This window comes from Lithobates pipiens, unplaced genomic scaffold, assembly GCF_037356315.1.
Source record: "Lithobates pipiens isolate NorthernLeopardFrog02 unplaced genomic scaffold, aLitPip1_a1.2 Scaffold_18, whole genome shotgun sequence".
Classification (NCBI taxonomy): domain Eukaryota; kingdom Metazoa; phylum Chordata; class Amphibia; order Anura; family Ranidae; genus Lithobates; species Lithobates pipiens.
The window spans coordinates 226,443,308-226,460,057 of record NW_027507758.1 but is presented as its reverse complement, the minus strand read 5'-3'; the positions used below and the strand labels follow the sequence as shown (position 1 = coordinate 226,460,057).

Genomic DNA, 16,750 nt, shown 5'->3' with positions numbered 1-16,750 from the left:
TGCCTGAATTGGAACCTGCAGGTGAGGGAAGATGGATGTGTTTTTATCTGCCTCCTGTCAAGTAGAGGCGCAGCCAGCTGTAGTGTGGGTTATCTATCTCAGGACATATATCACATGACTTTGTAACACTTGGAGATAATAATCACATACTACATAAATCACTTCTTTTCATTGTCTCATAGCTAAGAGTTGTTTAACCTTTTAATTTAATGTTATCAAGTATGTTTACTGTAATAGGTTTTACTAGGTTTTAATGGGTCTTATTTGCAAAGATTGATGTAAAGAAAACTAGAGCAATTGTACAAAGCAGTATTTAACCTTTTGTGTGATGTGATCCACTGCATCGCTGTTACTGTACATGTTTTGTTTGTTCATTCGTTTTATTAATCTGTGCTGCTGAACTTTTTTAAGGCACTATGACTTTCCAGTTGTGGATGTGCTTTAGTAGGCTGGTCTTATCTAAAGAATACCCCAGCATGGAGAGATGAATTGCCCATGTGGGGAAAAAAGTTTCACCTTCCATACTGCAGGCTGTCATGTCGCACTACTACCGATGAGATTCTGGGGAATGTCGAGTGGCCCAAATCTCCAAATATGGCACTCAAAAACGGCACAGGTGAAATTCTTGCACGAGTTTGGATGCTCGACATTCGTCATGGATCTCATCAGAAAGAGCATATTGCCACGTTTATGCCACGGACGCACCTTCCCATAAATTTTCATCTAGACTGCCACAGTCTGTCATACAAGAGGTGGTGTGGAAAGTAAAGAACTTCCAGGGGCTCATTGATTTCTGGGTATTGCATTTCTGCAGGCATGTTCACTGCTCTGGCTGGATATGTGCTCGACAAGTATGCAGTTTAAGGCCCCATTCACACAGTTGTTAAAAACGTTGCACACAGATGTGTATGGGGCACTAATGTTGATCTGTGATCACTGGTGTCAAAAAAAATAAATAATTAGGACACCATGGTTCCTGGGGCAGCACACTTTATTATTTATGCTGTGCATAGCCTGGTTCTGCAAGCAATAGCCATTGTTTTATGTTGTGAAATAGTTATGCCCTTAAAGTGATTGTTTTTTTTAAAACAACAAAGAGCGTCTACAAACAAAAAAAAACCATACATGCCTCTTCTGTGAAGTTGCATTTGCACAGAGCGGCCTGGTTCCTCCTCTTCTCTGGTCCCTCTTCTGTGCTTCTGGCCCCTCCCTCCTATGGAGTGCCCCCTCAGTTATCTAGGTGGGCACCTGAGCCAAGTCAGAACTCCATGTACCCATTCAGACATTGAGCCCCAACCCGACCCCGCCCCCTCTCTCCCCTGATTGGCTGACTAATCTTGATTGACAGCCGCTGAGCCAATGGCACCGCTGCTGTGTCTCAGCCAATCAGGAGGAGTGTCTGGGACAGCTAAGACCCTTGTGGACATCACTACAGAGAGAAGGGGCTCAGGTAAGTGATTATGGGGGTCTGGGGAGGCTGCCACACACAGATTTTTTTTTTTTTTTATCTTAATGCATAGAATTCATTAAGATAAAAAAAACTTCTGCCTTTACAACTCATTTTAAATTCTACACCAGTTTATTAAAGAATAGAAGCCAGAGGCCGCCTGTCAAGTCAGTTAGCAGTTGCAGAAGGTGGCCAGCAGTGGCAGCCTCTATATTTGATCATGAGGCATCTTAACTATAAACTCAAACCAAATGAGGTCCAGTTCTCTTGATAAAGACAACACTTGTTTACATAATTTTGCAGCTGAATAGTTTAAGAAATGCTTTGTGGACCCACATTCTGGGATTAAATGCTATAAACTGCAGTTTATACTACGATGTTAATTATCAAAGTGATATAATCTTTTTCGAGCATTAAGTAGGTGTGTCCCTCACCTTTTTATCTGCGTTTGACCGTTCTATCAACATTCCAATTGCATGGTATGCCAAGTACACCTTTTTGTGAACTTGATGAATCCATTTGCTTTTCTTTAATTAAACTCCAAATGCTATCTGAATGCCTTGTGTACTCAATAGATTTTTTTTCATACATTTTAAATTGTAACTCTCACTAGAAAATACATTACATTTGTCTAAAGGAATTACATTTACACAAACTTATATATGCAATATCTGTTTCATGTAATGCAGTATAGGTCCCATTCACAAAGCTTTAAAACCAGAATAAGGACTTGATTTTAGCCATGTGAGGGAACCTTCACATGGGTGCAAGGACAGAATTCGGTGCATTGCTGTGCCCTGGACTCATAGGTGTTTGCATATAGACAGTTTGGGGTTGATTTACTAAAACTGGAGAGTGCAAAATCTGGTGCAGCTCTGCATAGAAACCAATTGTCTTCACGTTTTTTCTTTTGTGAAAGCTTAAGGTCCCCTTCACACGGGGTGGAGCCACTCGGATCCGTCTTTTTTCAGCAGATCTGATCGATGGCAGATGGGTGTCAGTGGACACATCTCTGCTGACCTCTTCCTGCCTATACAAGTCAATGGGTGATCCGCCTGAAAAATGGACAGGTGGATCCTTGCTTGCCGATCGTGTGAAAAGGGCCTAATTGAACAAGTTGAAGTTAGAAGCTGATTACCATGCACAGCTGCACCAAAATATGCACTCCAGTTTTAGCTTATGAACCCTTTTGTGTTCAGGGCTGCTCATCTGTCGCTGTGAGCATGTAATTGCTTGGATGTGCATACAGCCACAGCATCTGTCAGCCAGTCATCAATTTGTACAGGCTGCTGCTGTACACACATCTGAGCAGTTGCATGCATACAGGGACAGATGAATGTCCCTGGACACAAATTGTGTCTAGAGCTCAAGCAGCTCTCCCTCCCTCCTATGTGCTGTATATAACTGCTGCTGTGTGAGTACAGACACCAAATCAGTCAGCCTGTCAATGGTTTGTACAGGCTGCTGACTGCGATGGTACGCTAACTCCTGGGCTCAGAAATGTACTGAATTCTGTTGGTGTATGGCCTTCTACACTTCTGTGAATGAACCCTGACTGTAATTAAAATGTTCTGAAAATGACACTACTTTGAGAATAAATATCCTTATCCTGTTTATTTCGCTGCATATGAGATATATCGACATACATACATACATACATACATTAGAGCTGCAACTAACGATTAATTTGTCTGTCGACTAATCTATCGTTTTATTTTTTCGATTAGTCAACGACTATCCAATTTTTTTTTTTTTTTTTTATCCTTTGGATAACCTTACAAAAATAAGTACATAAAAAAGTAAGATAAAGGAATATAACGTGTGTGTGTGTGTGTGTGTGTGTGTGTGTGTGTATATATATATATATATATATATATATATATATATATATATATATATATATATTCTCTTTTATCGTAACTTTATATATTTTCTGTTCAGAAGTTCATGAATGTTTATAATTAATTTTTTGCAATGTTTTATTTTTTTTAAGGGGGAGGGTGTGTGGGAACAGTGTCTGTGTTTTTGTTTTTTTATTATTTTTAAAAAAGAATTTATTTTTTACTTATTGTTGTTTTTTTTTTTATCAGCCCTGTTGTGGGGGGGGGGGGGGGGGGCGCGCGCTATGGTGAGATATCAGGGGTCTTAACATACCTCTGACATCTCCCATTTGAGAACGGGAAAAAGACTGGGGGACAGAGATTCCCCAGTCCCTTTCTCTGCAGCCTCTGCTGCACTGATAATGAATGGAGAGAAGACATCGGCTTCTCTCAATTCATTAACTGAGACATCGTAATCACAGGCGGTTACAATGTTTCAGTTATGTGAATGGACAGAGCCAGTGGTTACTGACTCTGTCCATTCTGAAAATGAAGGAGCCGGGTTTACCAGCTTCTACCTCTGTTCTCCATCCTGAGATACCGAGGGGGGGGGGGGGGGGGGGGCGGTAGCACGGAGGGGGAGAAGAGGGAGACGGTGGCACGGAGGGGGACAGATGCATGGAGGGGGAGAAGAGAGGGGGACAGCAGCACGGAGGGGGAGAAGAGAGGGGGACGGCGGCATGGAGCGGGACAGATGCAAGGAGGGGGAGAAGAGAGGGAGACAGCAGCACGGAGGAGAGCGGGAGATACTGACACTGTGACGCATCAACGCCCTGCATGCACGTCGACGTAATCGATTGCGTTGACTCATCGTGGCAGCTCTAACATACATACATACATGTTTACATTTTTTATTTTTTTTGCTGTATGTTAAACGATGCTTCTAACAGACAATCTCTTTCCAACGAGACATGCATAGAATTCAGTCTGCTTCCTCAGTGAATGCATCCTTAATGATGACATAGCTGGATCTAGCTGTTTGTAGCTGGTGTTTGATTTGGGGTGCACATGTACTGTGCTACCTCCTCCAATTCTCCTCAGAGATGGAGAGGCAGCTGTTTGGTGTGCCGCCAGTCCTGTCAGACATTTCCTGTGACTTTTTGGAGTCAAAGAACTGTATTCTTGAAAATTGTCAGGTTCTGTCTAATGAAACCTAGACATGTCTTTCCTCAAAACCGTGGAATGTCTATCAGTTTGATAGTCTCCTGGTTTTGTTTTAGTGCAGGTTATGGAAAAGTGATGGAGTACATTCATAATAAGTGAACAAAATCTGGATTATCTAGCTCCAAAACCTTCCAGTGTGCTGTAAATGCTTCTTGACAAATATTCTAGTAGCATTCAGCCAAGCCATTCAAACCGCAAGCAAGCTATCTGCATCTAGAGAGCCATGTGTCAATAACCACGGGTTGCAGGAAAGAAATTCGCTTGATTTCCCCATCAATACAGTGTTGATTGGAGAATCCCTTCTGCTGGGCCATTGACCACTGCCAAGTCAGTGATTATTGCTAGCGGCTCATCTTGGTACATTTAGCCTGCCTATTAACAGTTCAAGTCTTGGCCGGTTCCTGCTGAACCGCCTGAAATTTGAACCGTATTTGGCTGGCCGGCCTTAGACATTTCTTTCTTGACCCTCTTCATGTTCTTGTGCACATAATTTGTAAACAATTTACAAATCTTTCATTGCACTGTACAGCAGCTGTCATCTAAATGGTCCTGTGTATAATACTAATCAAGTTGTGCTTTTCCAAGCTTGGACCATGCTGGCAGTGCCTGGGTTAATCGTTCTTGGTGAGATGGCGAAACAATAGTAATATCAGAGCAAAGAGGCCATTGTCATTTCATATACAGTCAGTTTATTATTAACTGTATTGGGGTTGTGAGGAGTTAGCAAATCCTGCTCAAACAGATTAGCCTCCATTTGAAATGATGAGAGCTGTCAGCTACGACTCCTCTATGAAATTGCGCTGCATGTACAGAAAGATCCATGCATGTTTTTATAAATATTGAATTGGCTTTATTATCTCGCTGTTCTAGCAGATTAAATAAATTGAAGATGTGCACATATTTTAAATCTAAACCAATGACTCGCATAACAGCGACCTGCTTCTGTCCTTCTCTAGCCCCCTTCTCATCTCTTGCTGTGTTGCATTTGTAGCATAATTATGATATTGTGTGTGTCTGTCTGTCTGTCTGTCTGATCTTGACTGGGTTTAGATGACTAGTGATGCAAAAAGAAAAAACAGATGGATGCTGAAATTCAACTTTGCATATCTATGGCATCCGCACAGCAAGTTTAGCAATCATAATGATGCTAATAAATTTGCTTTCATAGAGATCTCAACAAATGTTGACTATAAATTGGACTTGTACGAATGCACAAAAGGTTTTAGTAGTTTTGGAAACTGCAATAATTTAAATTGTTCTATCAAACATTAAGAAACTAGAGTTTGTATGTGTGTTACAGGACCCTGATGCTAGCTCTGATGAGATGAGCTGTAAACGGAAAGGACACTATTGGAGATTACATGCTATTACAATGCTGCCATGGGGGCACACAACAATAAATACAGTCCTTTGCTTAGGATTCTTTACCTTAAAATTTAATTCCATTATTCAGTTATTACTGGAGGCCTTTGGATAAGCAAAGTAGATGTACGGCACAGCAGGGACGTGCAGTCGTTAAACCAAAAAACACCCCCCCACAAAAAAAGCTTTGAGGGTTGCAGCTTAACGACATGATTTGGGGAGTAGATAGCTGAAGTCCTACCTCACCACTGGGCAACATTTGGGGCTCCTGCCACCTATAGTTTCAGAGATACAGGGCTTCAAGTGCAGCCTGTCATAAGCTACAGAGCGCCCAGTTTAAATACAAGCTGGCACACACTGTTTGCAGCAGACTGGGAGGATGAGCTCACAGTGTCTCTCACTTCTTGACAGAAGCTCTGAGCTTAATGGACAGCTTGGAGCCTTGGACCAATGGTTAAGCACCATTGCTTTAACATGTTGTCCAATAAAAATGCTGCAGTGGAGTCTCTCCTCTCACTTCATAGTCATAAAGACACTTCATGTGTCTTAAAGACAAATGCTCCTTCCGGCCCTCTTAACTACAAGGAAAAAGCATGGGGTTTTCCCACACAGATGACAGGGAGAATGAGAATCTGCAACCTACTGAAAGGGTACTATTTTAATGAAGCTAAATCATATAATATTATGCTATGTTATAATTTGTTTACTGTGAAATTACTGGTTTGAAGTTTTAACTTAAGTAAATCGTCTGTTAAGCTGTGCTGAGCTCCGTTGGACCCCAGGGACAAAAGAAATCCTGGGGCAGGAAACCCACAAAACAAAACACTAAAGCCTCTTTATGATGGGGCACCCACGCTCGCTCGAGTGGGGGAAGACTTCTGCAGTTTTCAAAGGTCTGGCAGGAAGCATTTCGGGACAGATGGGTGGTCTCCATAATAGCTCTAGGTTACAAACTAGAGTTCCAAGAGTTCCCGTCTCCTTGCTTCCTCAGGTCAAAAGTCCCCAAAGATCCAGAGAAAAATAAGTCTTTCTAGAGTTGGATCGACTTTTGCAACAAAAGGTCATCATGGTGGTTCCTGTGAGAGAGGGGTCAGGGTTTTATTCAAACCTTTTCATGGTAGCAAATGGGGATGTCAGACCCATTCTAGATCTCAATGATCGAAACCGTTTCCTGAAGATTTTCTCTCTTCGCATGGAATCAATCCGATCAGTAGTCTCCATCCTATAAGGGGGAGAGCTTTTGGCATCAATTGACATCAAGGATGACCAACTTGTGTCTTCTTACTGTATTCATTTTGCCATGGTGCAGGATTTGAACATTGCTGGAGCTATCATAACGACTATGATGGCAGCATTCTTATGTTAAGAAACTCATGGTGGGCATAGTAAGCAAGTTTCTTTACCTTTTTTCATTGTGCATTATTACATAAACCAGCAATGAGCAGTTATTGTATAGACCAAGCATACGAAAAATAGACAGAATGTAGTCAAATGACCCTAATGTGTTTGGGTGATTTGTGTTTGAAATATGTTGGTTCCCCCCCCCCCCCCCCTAAAGGTTCACTGTTTTCAAATGAATGTCGGCACTGCTGCTTTCCTCATCAGAACATTGAGATTTCACTATATGGTTAGCGGAACCACACAGACCCCTCCCATTCCAGAAACAGTCTGGAAAGAACACGGTGAAACCAACAGAAATAAGAATAGGAATCTGCAACTAGGTTTGCATTGTATATAGATTAAGCAAAGGAGATATCACATTTTTAACACAAGTTGACTTGCAATTTAAACAATCCAGTGTTTAAGATATACAGTATTTCCCTCCAAAGATCCACCAATGAGAAATCGCATTTGTCCCTGCTTTTTTTTTTTTTTTTCCCCACTTCAGATACTCAAATCATAACCAGTAGTGCAGATAATTCATCCACTTAGCGAGTTATTAGTCCTGCAAAAAAGGTAATTTGGTTAACTTGCCACAGACATTATCTGTGCAACCCTTAAAGATGTAGTGGATCAACTTTCATATTTTCTGTCTGCTTATTATCCACATTATTTCAGTGCTTATGTATGCTACTTAATACCTGATAGTTCACCAAACTCAATTTAAGTGATCCAGTACGTTTAAAAGAATAAGTTATACTTGTTCTGTGCAGCGGTTTGGCACAGAACAGCCATGAGCCTCCTCTAATCTTGTCCCCTACCTATGCCCCAGCCCCTCCCTCCTGCCCAGTTCCCCCAGAGAAAGCAGCGTGCTATGAGGGCACACACGCTGGCTAGCTCCAGTGCTGCGGCTCTGCGTGTCCACACACACACACACACACACACACACACACACACACACACACACACACTTGCGACTCGGCCGCACCCCTTCCTTGTTGGTTCACCGGCTGTGATTGGCAGCCATTGGCTCCTGCTGCTGTTTCAGCCAATGAGGAGGAAAAGTCTTGAAGGATCAAGATGGGGCACAGGTAAGTATTGGGAGGGGAGGGGGACTGCGCAGAGAAGGGGTGTGTGTGTGTTTTTATTTTTAAATTTTTTTCTGTGCATGAAGGTAAAAAACCTCAAGCCTTTAGAACAGGGGTCTCAAACTGGCAGCCCTCCAGCTGTTGCAAAACTACAAGTCCCGTCATGCTTATAATGCCTCATGGGACTTGTAGTTTCACAAAAGCTGGAGGGCCGCCAGTTTCGGGCCCCCGATTTAGAACCACTTTAAACCTATGAAGCCACAGTAGAAAAGATCTGGACATGCCTTGAGAGTTACTGAAAACAAATTTCAACATGTATTGGTTTCAGCCCTCCTACCACTTGTATATATTGTCCACTTTGGAGTAAGCGTGGCTCTGGGCTGTTGGAAAAGGAAGTCCACAGTATTTTATCCTATCATAGTCCTATAAATAATAGAATTGACTTGATTGTTTAGTTTTATTGGCTTTTACTCAACATGCAAATGGCTGACAATTTTCACTGAAGGATGTCATTGCATATATTACATCTGTGGTTTAATTTTAAAGTAATGCAGAAGAATTTTAACATCCGTACCATTGAGGACAATCATCCTTTATTAATATGGGGTGAAACTGTATATGCATTGTATTTTTTTTCCTTTTCTTACTAACAAGCCAGTAAATATTTTAAGTGGTGCACGGGCTTTACTAGTCTATTTAAAATCAAGTGCAACCTTTTGTTGCTGAACATTGTAAAATAATACAGCATTTGCTCTGTCTGCTTCAAGGCCTCTTGTTTTTCAAGGTCATTCTTTGTCTGAGCAAACTGGCAGAAAAATAGAATACATGTCAGCCATAGTGCCATAGTGTAGGAAAGAAATGGGATTTCTGTCTTGTCAATTCCACCTTCATGAATGTAACTAACATACTTTTTTATGCTAAAAATGTGGTCGGTCCATAACGTGCTTGCTTAATATGTAGAAATTTATGAAACAATGATCCACCTTGTTGCTAAAAATGATAGATTGAAACTGGGATACGTTTAACCTGTCCTTTTTTAAATCACTACAGTAACTATATTAGTGTTTGTTTTTTCAATGTTTATTATTTATAAGGAAAGAGATTAGCTAGAACCAGTGTTGAGCAGCCCATAGAGGAGTTATTAAACCCACTAGTTAAACAGAATAAATAAAAAGACTTGATATCGCCATCCACCCACTTGATGTAGTAGAGTCACCTTTTTTTATGGTGAAAATTTTGCGCAGAAAGTTATTTCAAGTAGAACTGTGCACTGCGGCACTAACTGCATCTGCACATGCTTTACATTCTCCTGCAAAGTCCCAAAATACCTGTTGACTCTGCCAGGTATTAAATGCTGCTTCTCAAAAGCTTCTAGGCCACTGTTCTTCTATACAATTATTAAATGTCTCTTCTCAAAATCATTGCACAGAGCAAGCAAGCATAACATGTATTGTGTGTGTGTGTGTTTGTTTTTAAAACTTTTAGAATCACTTTAAGGAGTTTCACCCCTCCCTTTTAAGAGATTTCTTTTTATAGCTTCCTGTTTTTAGGACAGGAAGTGAGGGGTAAATCTCCCCAAATTTACACAGCAACAAATAACCTGACAGTGGTTTAACCCAACTTTCCTCCATCAAGACCAAACAGAATATACTCCTCCATACTCCAATTAAAATTTGCTCCAGTAGACCCCCCACTCTTTTATTTTACATTTTTCCAGTGCTACAGGGTTACCAATCTTTGCTCATTACTTACTGACTAAGCTTCCTTTTTAGAATTGCTGGATATTGCACAACATTTATTGCTACTATTCCTCAGTTTAAGTCCAAGTGTTGTATTCAGTAAGGCAAAAGCCTACATTTTTCATATGAAATAATGATTAAAATATAAAAAGGGAACCAATGGCAGTAGTAGAAAACACAGAAATTGCTGTTGAATATTTGTAAAAAAAAACACGGAAACGGCTCTGAAAAGAGATGCAACTATTGGCATAAACATTTTAATATTTTTATGAATTCGATTGTATATCGGTAATCCAAAGTCTGGAAAGAAACTGGGCTCCCTCCCTCCTCTCACTGGCTAAAAGTAGCAACAACATACCTTAGCTAGCTAATTCAGTTGAATAAACCCAGCAGTCCTTTGTGTTGGGAATTATAGTTGCTTGAACATATAATAAAGAGTTAAAATCAGTTTTTCTTCCGTGAGCATTATTTATAAAAGTACTTAGGATGATTAAACTGTCACACTGGTGATTAATGGACAGTGCTTTTGCTGATTTGTCAGCTCTGTTTCAAAATTCAATCATTTTTCTTGTGTGGTGAGCTTGCAGGCCTATAGAACTCTTACCTCCCTAGTTCAGCTGCATTCCTTTCATCAGCCTACTACTTCTTGACTCAAAGGAATTCAGAACTGTCCTCTTTCCCTTTCCACCAACATTTTTAATGACCATATTAATGCACTAATGTTTTCAGAGCATTTACTGGTTACATGGATCCACAGGATGTATGTAAATAGCTTTTCTTTTCGAACATGTCCAACAATCTGCTTTCTGTATTATACTTAAAGGAATTCTATGGTCACAGTATATGCTTTCATTTTATAACATCATCAACATTGTAATAGTAATCCAAGCAATAGTAGTTTTTGACAATCTACTATAGGCTTACTGGAAAAAAAAATCGACTTTTATGTTGGGATTGCTGTCTAACTGTTGGCCAACATTTTCTACAACTGCCTGGATTCCGTGCATGCTTTGCAACTTCCCCTCTGCTGTTAAATTTGTAAGGACTACATATCCCATGATACCCTGCTGCCTGCAAGCTGTAATTCTTGTACGGACTCTGCCTCCTGGAACTCCTCCTCTGGGCACCTCTGTAGTTCAGAAGGCAGGCTCTGTAAATAGTACTTAACAGGAATACTTGTTACGGAATAGAAGTCTGAGGCTAGAAATAACCAAGCTTAAAACTGTTCTCCACATTCTAACTCCTATACTAACTACCCTGTAAAAGTAAGATTTTTATACTTGCCTGTTGACATGGTGCTCCAGTCTGGCCAGATATGCTCCCAGTGGCCAGCTTCAGGGAAGTAGAGGGACAGCTAACAAATGCCCCTTAGTAGGCCTATGAGTGACATTGTTCAGGAATTCCATCCGTTGTCGGCACCCTCCTCTCTCCCCTAAAGCTGCTGATAGGAAGACCATGTGACCAGAGCCAAGCCCTTTGAGACTAGCTAAGTATAAGCCTTTTTATTCTATAGGGTAGTTAGTATAGGAGTTAGAAGGTGGATGGGAGCCATTTTAAACCGTTCTAGCCCTGGCTTTAAAGAAGTAAATGGGGGGGGATCTTTAGAAAGTATGTTTTCAAACTTTAACATTGCTTAGAGTAACAGGAGTAGGCTTGAAATAAATGAAACACAAGGAGGAAGTGAGTAAATTTGACATTTTGATCATAGATATGCTTTAAAAAAATTCTGCTCAGTAGTGCATTTCATTTTCATAATGAAGATATGAGCTATTAAGTATAAAATATATGCATATGTATTTATCCCCAAGTCCTCTTCCAGGTTGGCTTGTGAAAGAGAGACCTCTCTCGCTCACGTAAAATAGGAAACGCATGATCCACATTAAAATAAAAACCCTGGGCAAAGACTCAGACCCTCCAGATTGTGTTTCCTCTGGCCAGGCAGGATCACAACATTTGTTTTTCTTTTCGTTCAGGCTTTCATTCTAGATGGCAGGGGCCTCCTGGGTACAGACTTCACTCAACAAGGGACAATGTGAACCTGGGGAGATTTGGGTACCCAGGCCCTTCAAGGCTTAGTGTCATTAAACCCACATCATAAAAAAGATCAATAAATGAGCATTATATGCTGTTCATACTATGAGATTCATTTTCTGCATTCTGAAAAAACATGGTCAATACTGCTGCTCTCGATCTTCTGTCCAGGTCCCCAATTCAGCTAGGGATTTTGCAGAGCAGTGTTGGGAAATCTGCACATGCTCAGTGTTCAGTGGTTTTCTATGCTGAACAGTTCCTCCCCATCACATCTGAGCAGCCCATGTGACTATAGAGTGTCACATGTGGGCGTATACACAGCGATAACTGATTATCTACTCCCTTCTCCTTTCCCGTACCCACTAACCAGTTAAACACAGTTGGTGGGGTATATAACAGAGCTTAATGGAGGCTGGAGGGGCGTGACGCAGCCCGTGAGTGGCAGAAATCCGCCCACACCATGTTATTTCCACAAAATAATAAAGATTTGATTTCACATATTTGTATGCTAGTTTAAAACCGTTAATGGAGATTATTTTTTATTTTATTTATTATTTTACTCCGTATTCCAAAGGCTGTTTGTTTTTTTGAACATGTGACCAGCCACAGAGATATAGAAGCTCCCCCTGCTTATGTTTCCCTGCAGACAGACTGAGAAAGATCTGGGTCATGTGACAGCTGTATATCGATTAGGAAAAAGGTTTTTAGAATTTTTTTAAATTCAAATTACAGTGCCATCCACATACTGAAATCCAAGGGACAATGTAATTTAAACAGTGTGTTTAGAAACACTGTAAATTATTAGACGTAAAACGGGGACCCTCTCTCACTAAACACTATGGTGTTTTTTGTTTTGTTTTTTGTTTTAGGCTTTTCAGCCTGCCATTCAAGTCCACATCATACAGCTTCCTGAGATCAGCTGGCAACAATACTGCACTGCCCCTAAATTCAGAGCACAGTTGCCATTCTCATGTAGGCTGTACTTGTTTGTGTAACAGTGGTGTGAAAAGTCCCTGGAGATTCAGGCTGTAAGGGTTGCATTTCCCCTGCTGATTCACAGGCCCATAGTTTGTTAATCAGCACTGGCCACACCTAGTCCTGGCCACTGCTTTCCAGATTAAACGTTGCTTCTGTTGGAATGCGAGGCATAAATGAGGGAGTATTTGGCTCAGTAATGGAATGTAAAGGAAATGTTTTACTTTGGCTTGTGCAACCCATAGTAACTAGAACCCTTTGTTGTACTTGAAATATCATGCTTTTTTCATAATTTTCCTGAAGCATGTATTTCAGCATCTGTTTAAATTTAAATTTATTTTGATGGTAATGTCCTGTTTTACACTGAACATTTACAAACGGCGAAATCTATGGATTTTGCCAAGGGTAATGTAATCTCTTTAAATTTTCGCCTATGTAGGCTGAATATAACCTTATGGCCGCAGAGAAAGCATAATAATGTAAAGACTGTTACAATAGCGAGTGAGTACAAACACCTAATCCAGAGTAATCTCTTGCATTGCTAGGGATTTGGTTATCATTTTAAAAATCAACCAGCTGATTATGTAAAACAAACTACAGTCTAGAGCAGAATACGGAGGTTTGTACCCTGGGAGCGAGTTTTGCTGGCTTGCTTGGGGCAGCATTTTTCATTGGTCTCTCAGGTCCATTATGTTGTTGCCCTTTCGATATATTTGACACACTTGAAATATTTGCTGCAGAGTTCTCTGAGTGACCTTTCAAATAAAAACATGCTACACGTTTGCTGCTATTTTTTGTGTGTGTTTCTGTGTGTGTTTTGTTTCTATTTTAATCATTATCTGTATATTAAAGTATCCAGGAATTTCAACGAGATATATCTTTTAAGCGTGTATGATATAGTTAGCATTTGCACTGCAAGGTGTTTTTTTTTTTTTTTTCTATTTTAAATCCTGCAATTTAAGTAGAAAAAACTTGGCAGATCACTTAACTGCCCCCTGCCCCACCCAACCAGAATACGCTGAACAGCCATTGGCTGTGAGCACTATCGGATGCTGGTTTTCCAGTATGTCCCTGTGGCAAAAGCCGGTTGTTAGACTGGCTCCCCCCCCCCCCCCCCCCCCGTTGCTCCATCTGCTCTCGGTCTATCCAAAGAGAAAGAGGACCTGAGACCGGGTGGAGCTGCTGTGCCCTTCCCCGTCTGGAATGGTTGGGTTCAGGTAAGTAAAAAGGGGGCTCTGGGCAGAAGCTACACCACAGAAGGTTTTTCACCTTCATATATAGAAAGCAGCATTAAAGTGAAAAAAGTCAAGGGTTTACAACCCCTTTCAGCTACTATGCACAGAAACATGCAGTCATAGTATTGTGCTCAATATATGTATTGTGTACCCACTAGGGAGATTTACCCTTCTTCATTGTGGTGACTATTGTCACTAAAACAGAAGGAAAATCCAACATTTTAAACTTCTCACCAGAGTGGACAATACTTAAATTGGGAGACCTGTTCCTATGACCATTCTATAAGATGAGAATTTTTTCACCTTTGAGAAATTTCCTCTTATTGTTGCATTTCCAGCAGAAAATAAATGGGAATATCCCTAGTGGAACATGGGCAGCAAAAAATAACCTGATTTGGGGTTTTTTGGTGAAGTTCTGCTTTACATTTTAGTGTATTTTTTACAGAAAGTTTGCATTTGATAAACTGTTGCTCTAATGTGTGACCTAAAAAACAAACAAAAAAACATTGGAACGGTTGAGGGTTTTAAGTAATCTTCAGGTCTAAAATGATTTTTTTTTTAAACTTGTGAGGCTAAACTGCACTTTTATTTTAAATCTACTACTTTTTTTTAATAATGTTTCTTATAATACATGATTTCTTTAGTCAATTTACTATGCTTATAAATTAGGGTAAAATGATCGTTTTTCACGTTTTTTTTTTTTCTTTTTTTTTTCTTCTTTAGAAATCAGCAGAGTGCGAAAGGATATGTACAATGATACAATGAATGGTAGCAACAATGACAAGAGAAGTGCAGAACTGCCAGATGGTATTGGACCTATTGTGCAGTTACAAGAAAAACTTTATGTGCCTGTGAAAGAATACCCTGATGTAAGTATAACTACATATGTAAAGTAATTCAATGTTCCTCTATTTATTAGGTTACCCCAGTTTTTTGTTGAGTGGGAAAAACATTTGTGTTTTGGCTATCCAGTCAGATGTAGTCACTGTTCATGTATTCAGGCAGCCACAAGTGCCAACTTTCTGAATATAATAGGCAACAGAAGACTTTTCTATCCATGCTGTTTAGCATATATAGAGGAATAGTTTGCATTTTTGCCAACGGGCTAATTTATAGAAATGATGCATGTGTAGCTAGCCCAAGGCTGCTGACATCACATCCATAGGGTAGTATTCCTCTTTTCGCCAACCCTCATAGCTACATAAAGAGTTAATGTAGGGAGATGAGGGCAGAGGAGCTGGGTCAGCAAGATAGTAATTGGACACTCCCAGTTGAGGAGAGGACTATAATGTAGGAGAAGTGAGGAAGCTGTGCAAGAAATTGACTCTTCCCAGAGTAGTCCTATTTGTATCAAGTTCAAAGGACCATTGCAATTGAGTAAAAAAATATGTTTTTGGAAAGGAAAAGTGCTGGAAGAATGCATTAACAAAATGCTTTTTTGTGCTTTTAACTGCCATTTTTTAAATTGGAGACAGGGTCAGCTTAAGATGAAATTTGCAGTTGGGCTTTAATGTGTTTAAGTGGGAGGCAGTCTGTGTTTAGATGTTGTGTATCACAGCAATGTTGAAGCTCCAGTTTGCAGGGGATGGAATGGCTGTAATTTGACTTCAAAGCCTGTGTAGACTTCTGATAAACACATTGGGGGGTTATTTACGAAAGGCAAATCCACTTTGCACTACAAGTGCACTTGGAAGTGCAGTCGCTCTCAATCTAAGAGGTAGATCTGAAATGAGTGGAAGCTCTGCTGATTTTATCATCCAGTCATATGCAAGCTAAAATGCTGTTTTTTATTTTCTTTGCATGTCCCCCTCGGATCTACAGCGACTTTACTTCCAGGTGCACTTGTAGTGCAAAGTGGATATTCCTTTAGTAAATAACCCCCACTGAGTTAATAATGCAAGACAAGAAACATACAGAGCACACCAAGGTTTCCATATTTATAAGGACTTTGCAAGTTAGGAGCAACTGCTGCAGACTGTAATGATAAACCATTATTGCATAGCGTTTTTTTGTTTGGGGTGCGAACACTGGAAGTGGAAATGTTCTTACAATGGTACTCATTTGGACCTTCTATATAGTGGAGGAAAAACAAAACGGATTTAAAACGAGAATAGTGTGTTTAGTGCTAAATCCTATTTCTGTTTGTTTTGGGTGCAGGTAAGAAAATGAAAACAAGCCATTATGTTCAAGCAAAAACCTGTTTGTTTTTATACATGAAAAATCTTAAGGCCGCATATACACCCAAGCATGTCAGGAATGTAGGCAGAAACGCACATTTCTGCCCACATTTCCGAGAGCATGCGTTGTGCTTGCAGTGCCATATTTGTTAATGGCACCTCAAATGCAGGTAGCAGTCTTGCATTGAATACTTGGACTTGACTCGGTGCCAAAAAGGCACAAGGCTTAATTGCATGCATAGGGCAGCCTATCCAAGCAAATAGGCTAACTT

General features: G+C 40.3%; 1 protein-coding gene across 14 annotated transcripts in view; it reads left to right on the top strand.

The window, feature by feature from the left end:
- Positions 1–16,750, top strand: part of QKI (QKI, KH domain containing RNA binding) — a 249,497-nt gene that overhangs the window by 44,060 nt on the left and 188,687 nt on the right. For all 14 annotated transcript variants that reach the window (XR_013276691.1, XM_077486646.1, XM_077486645.1 and 11 more), the window contains exon 2: positions 15,025–15,170. Coding sequence is in view for 13 of the 14 variants with exons in the window: in XM_077486646.1 (XP_077342772.1) it covers positions 15,025–15,170 (146 nt within the window). In the remaining variant the exon portion in view is untranslated. The remainder of the gene's footprint in view (positions 1–15,024; positions 15,171–16,750) is intronic.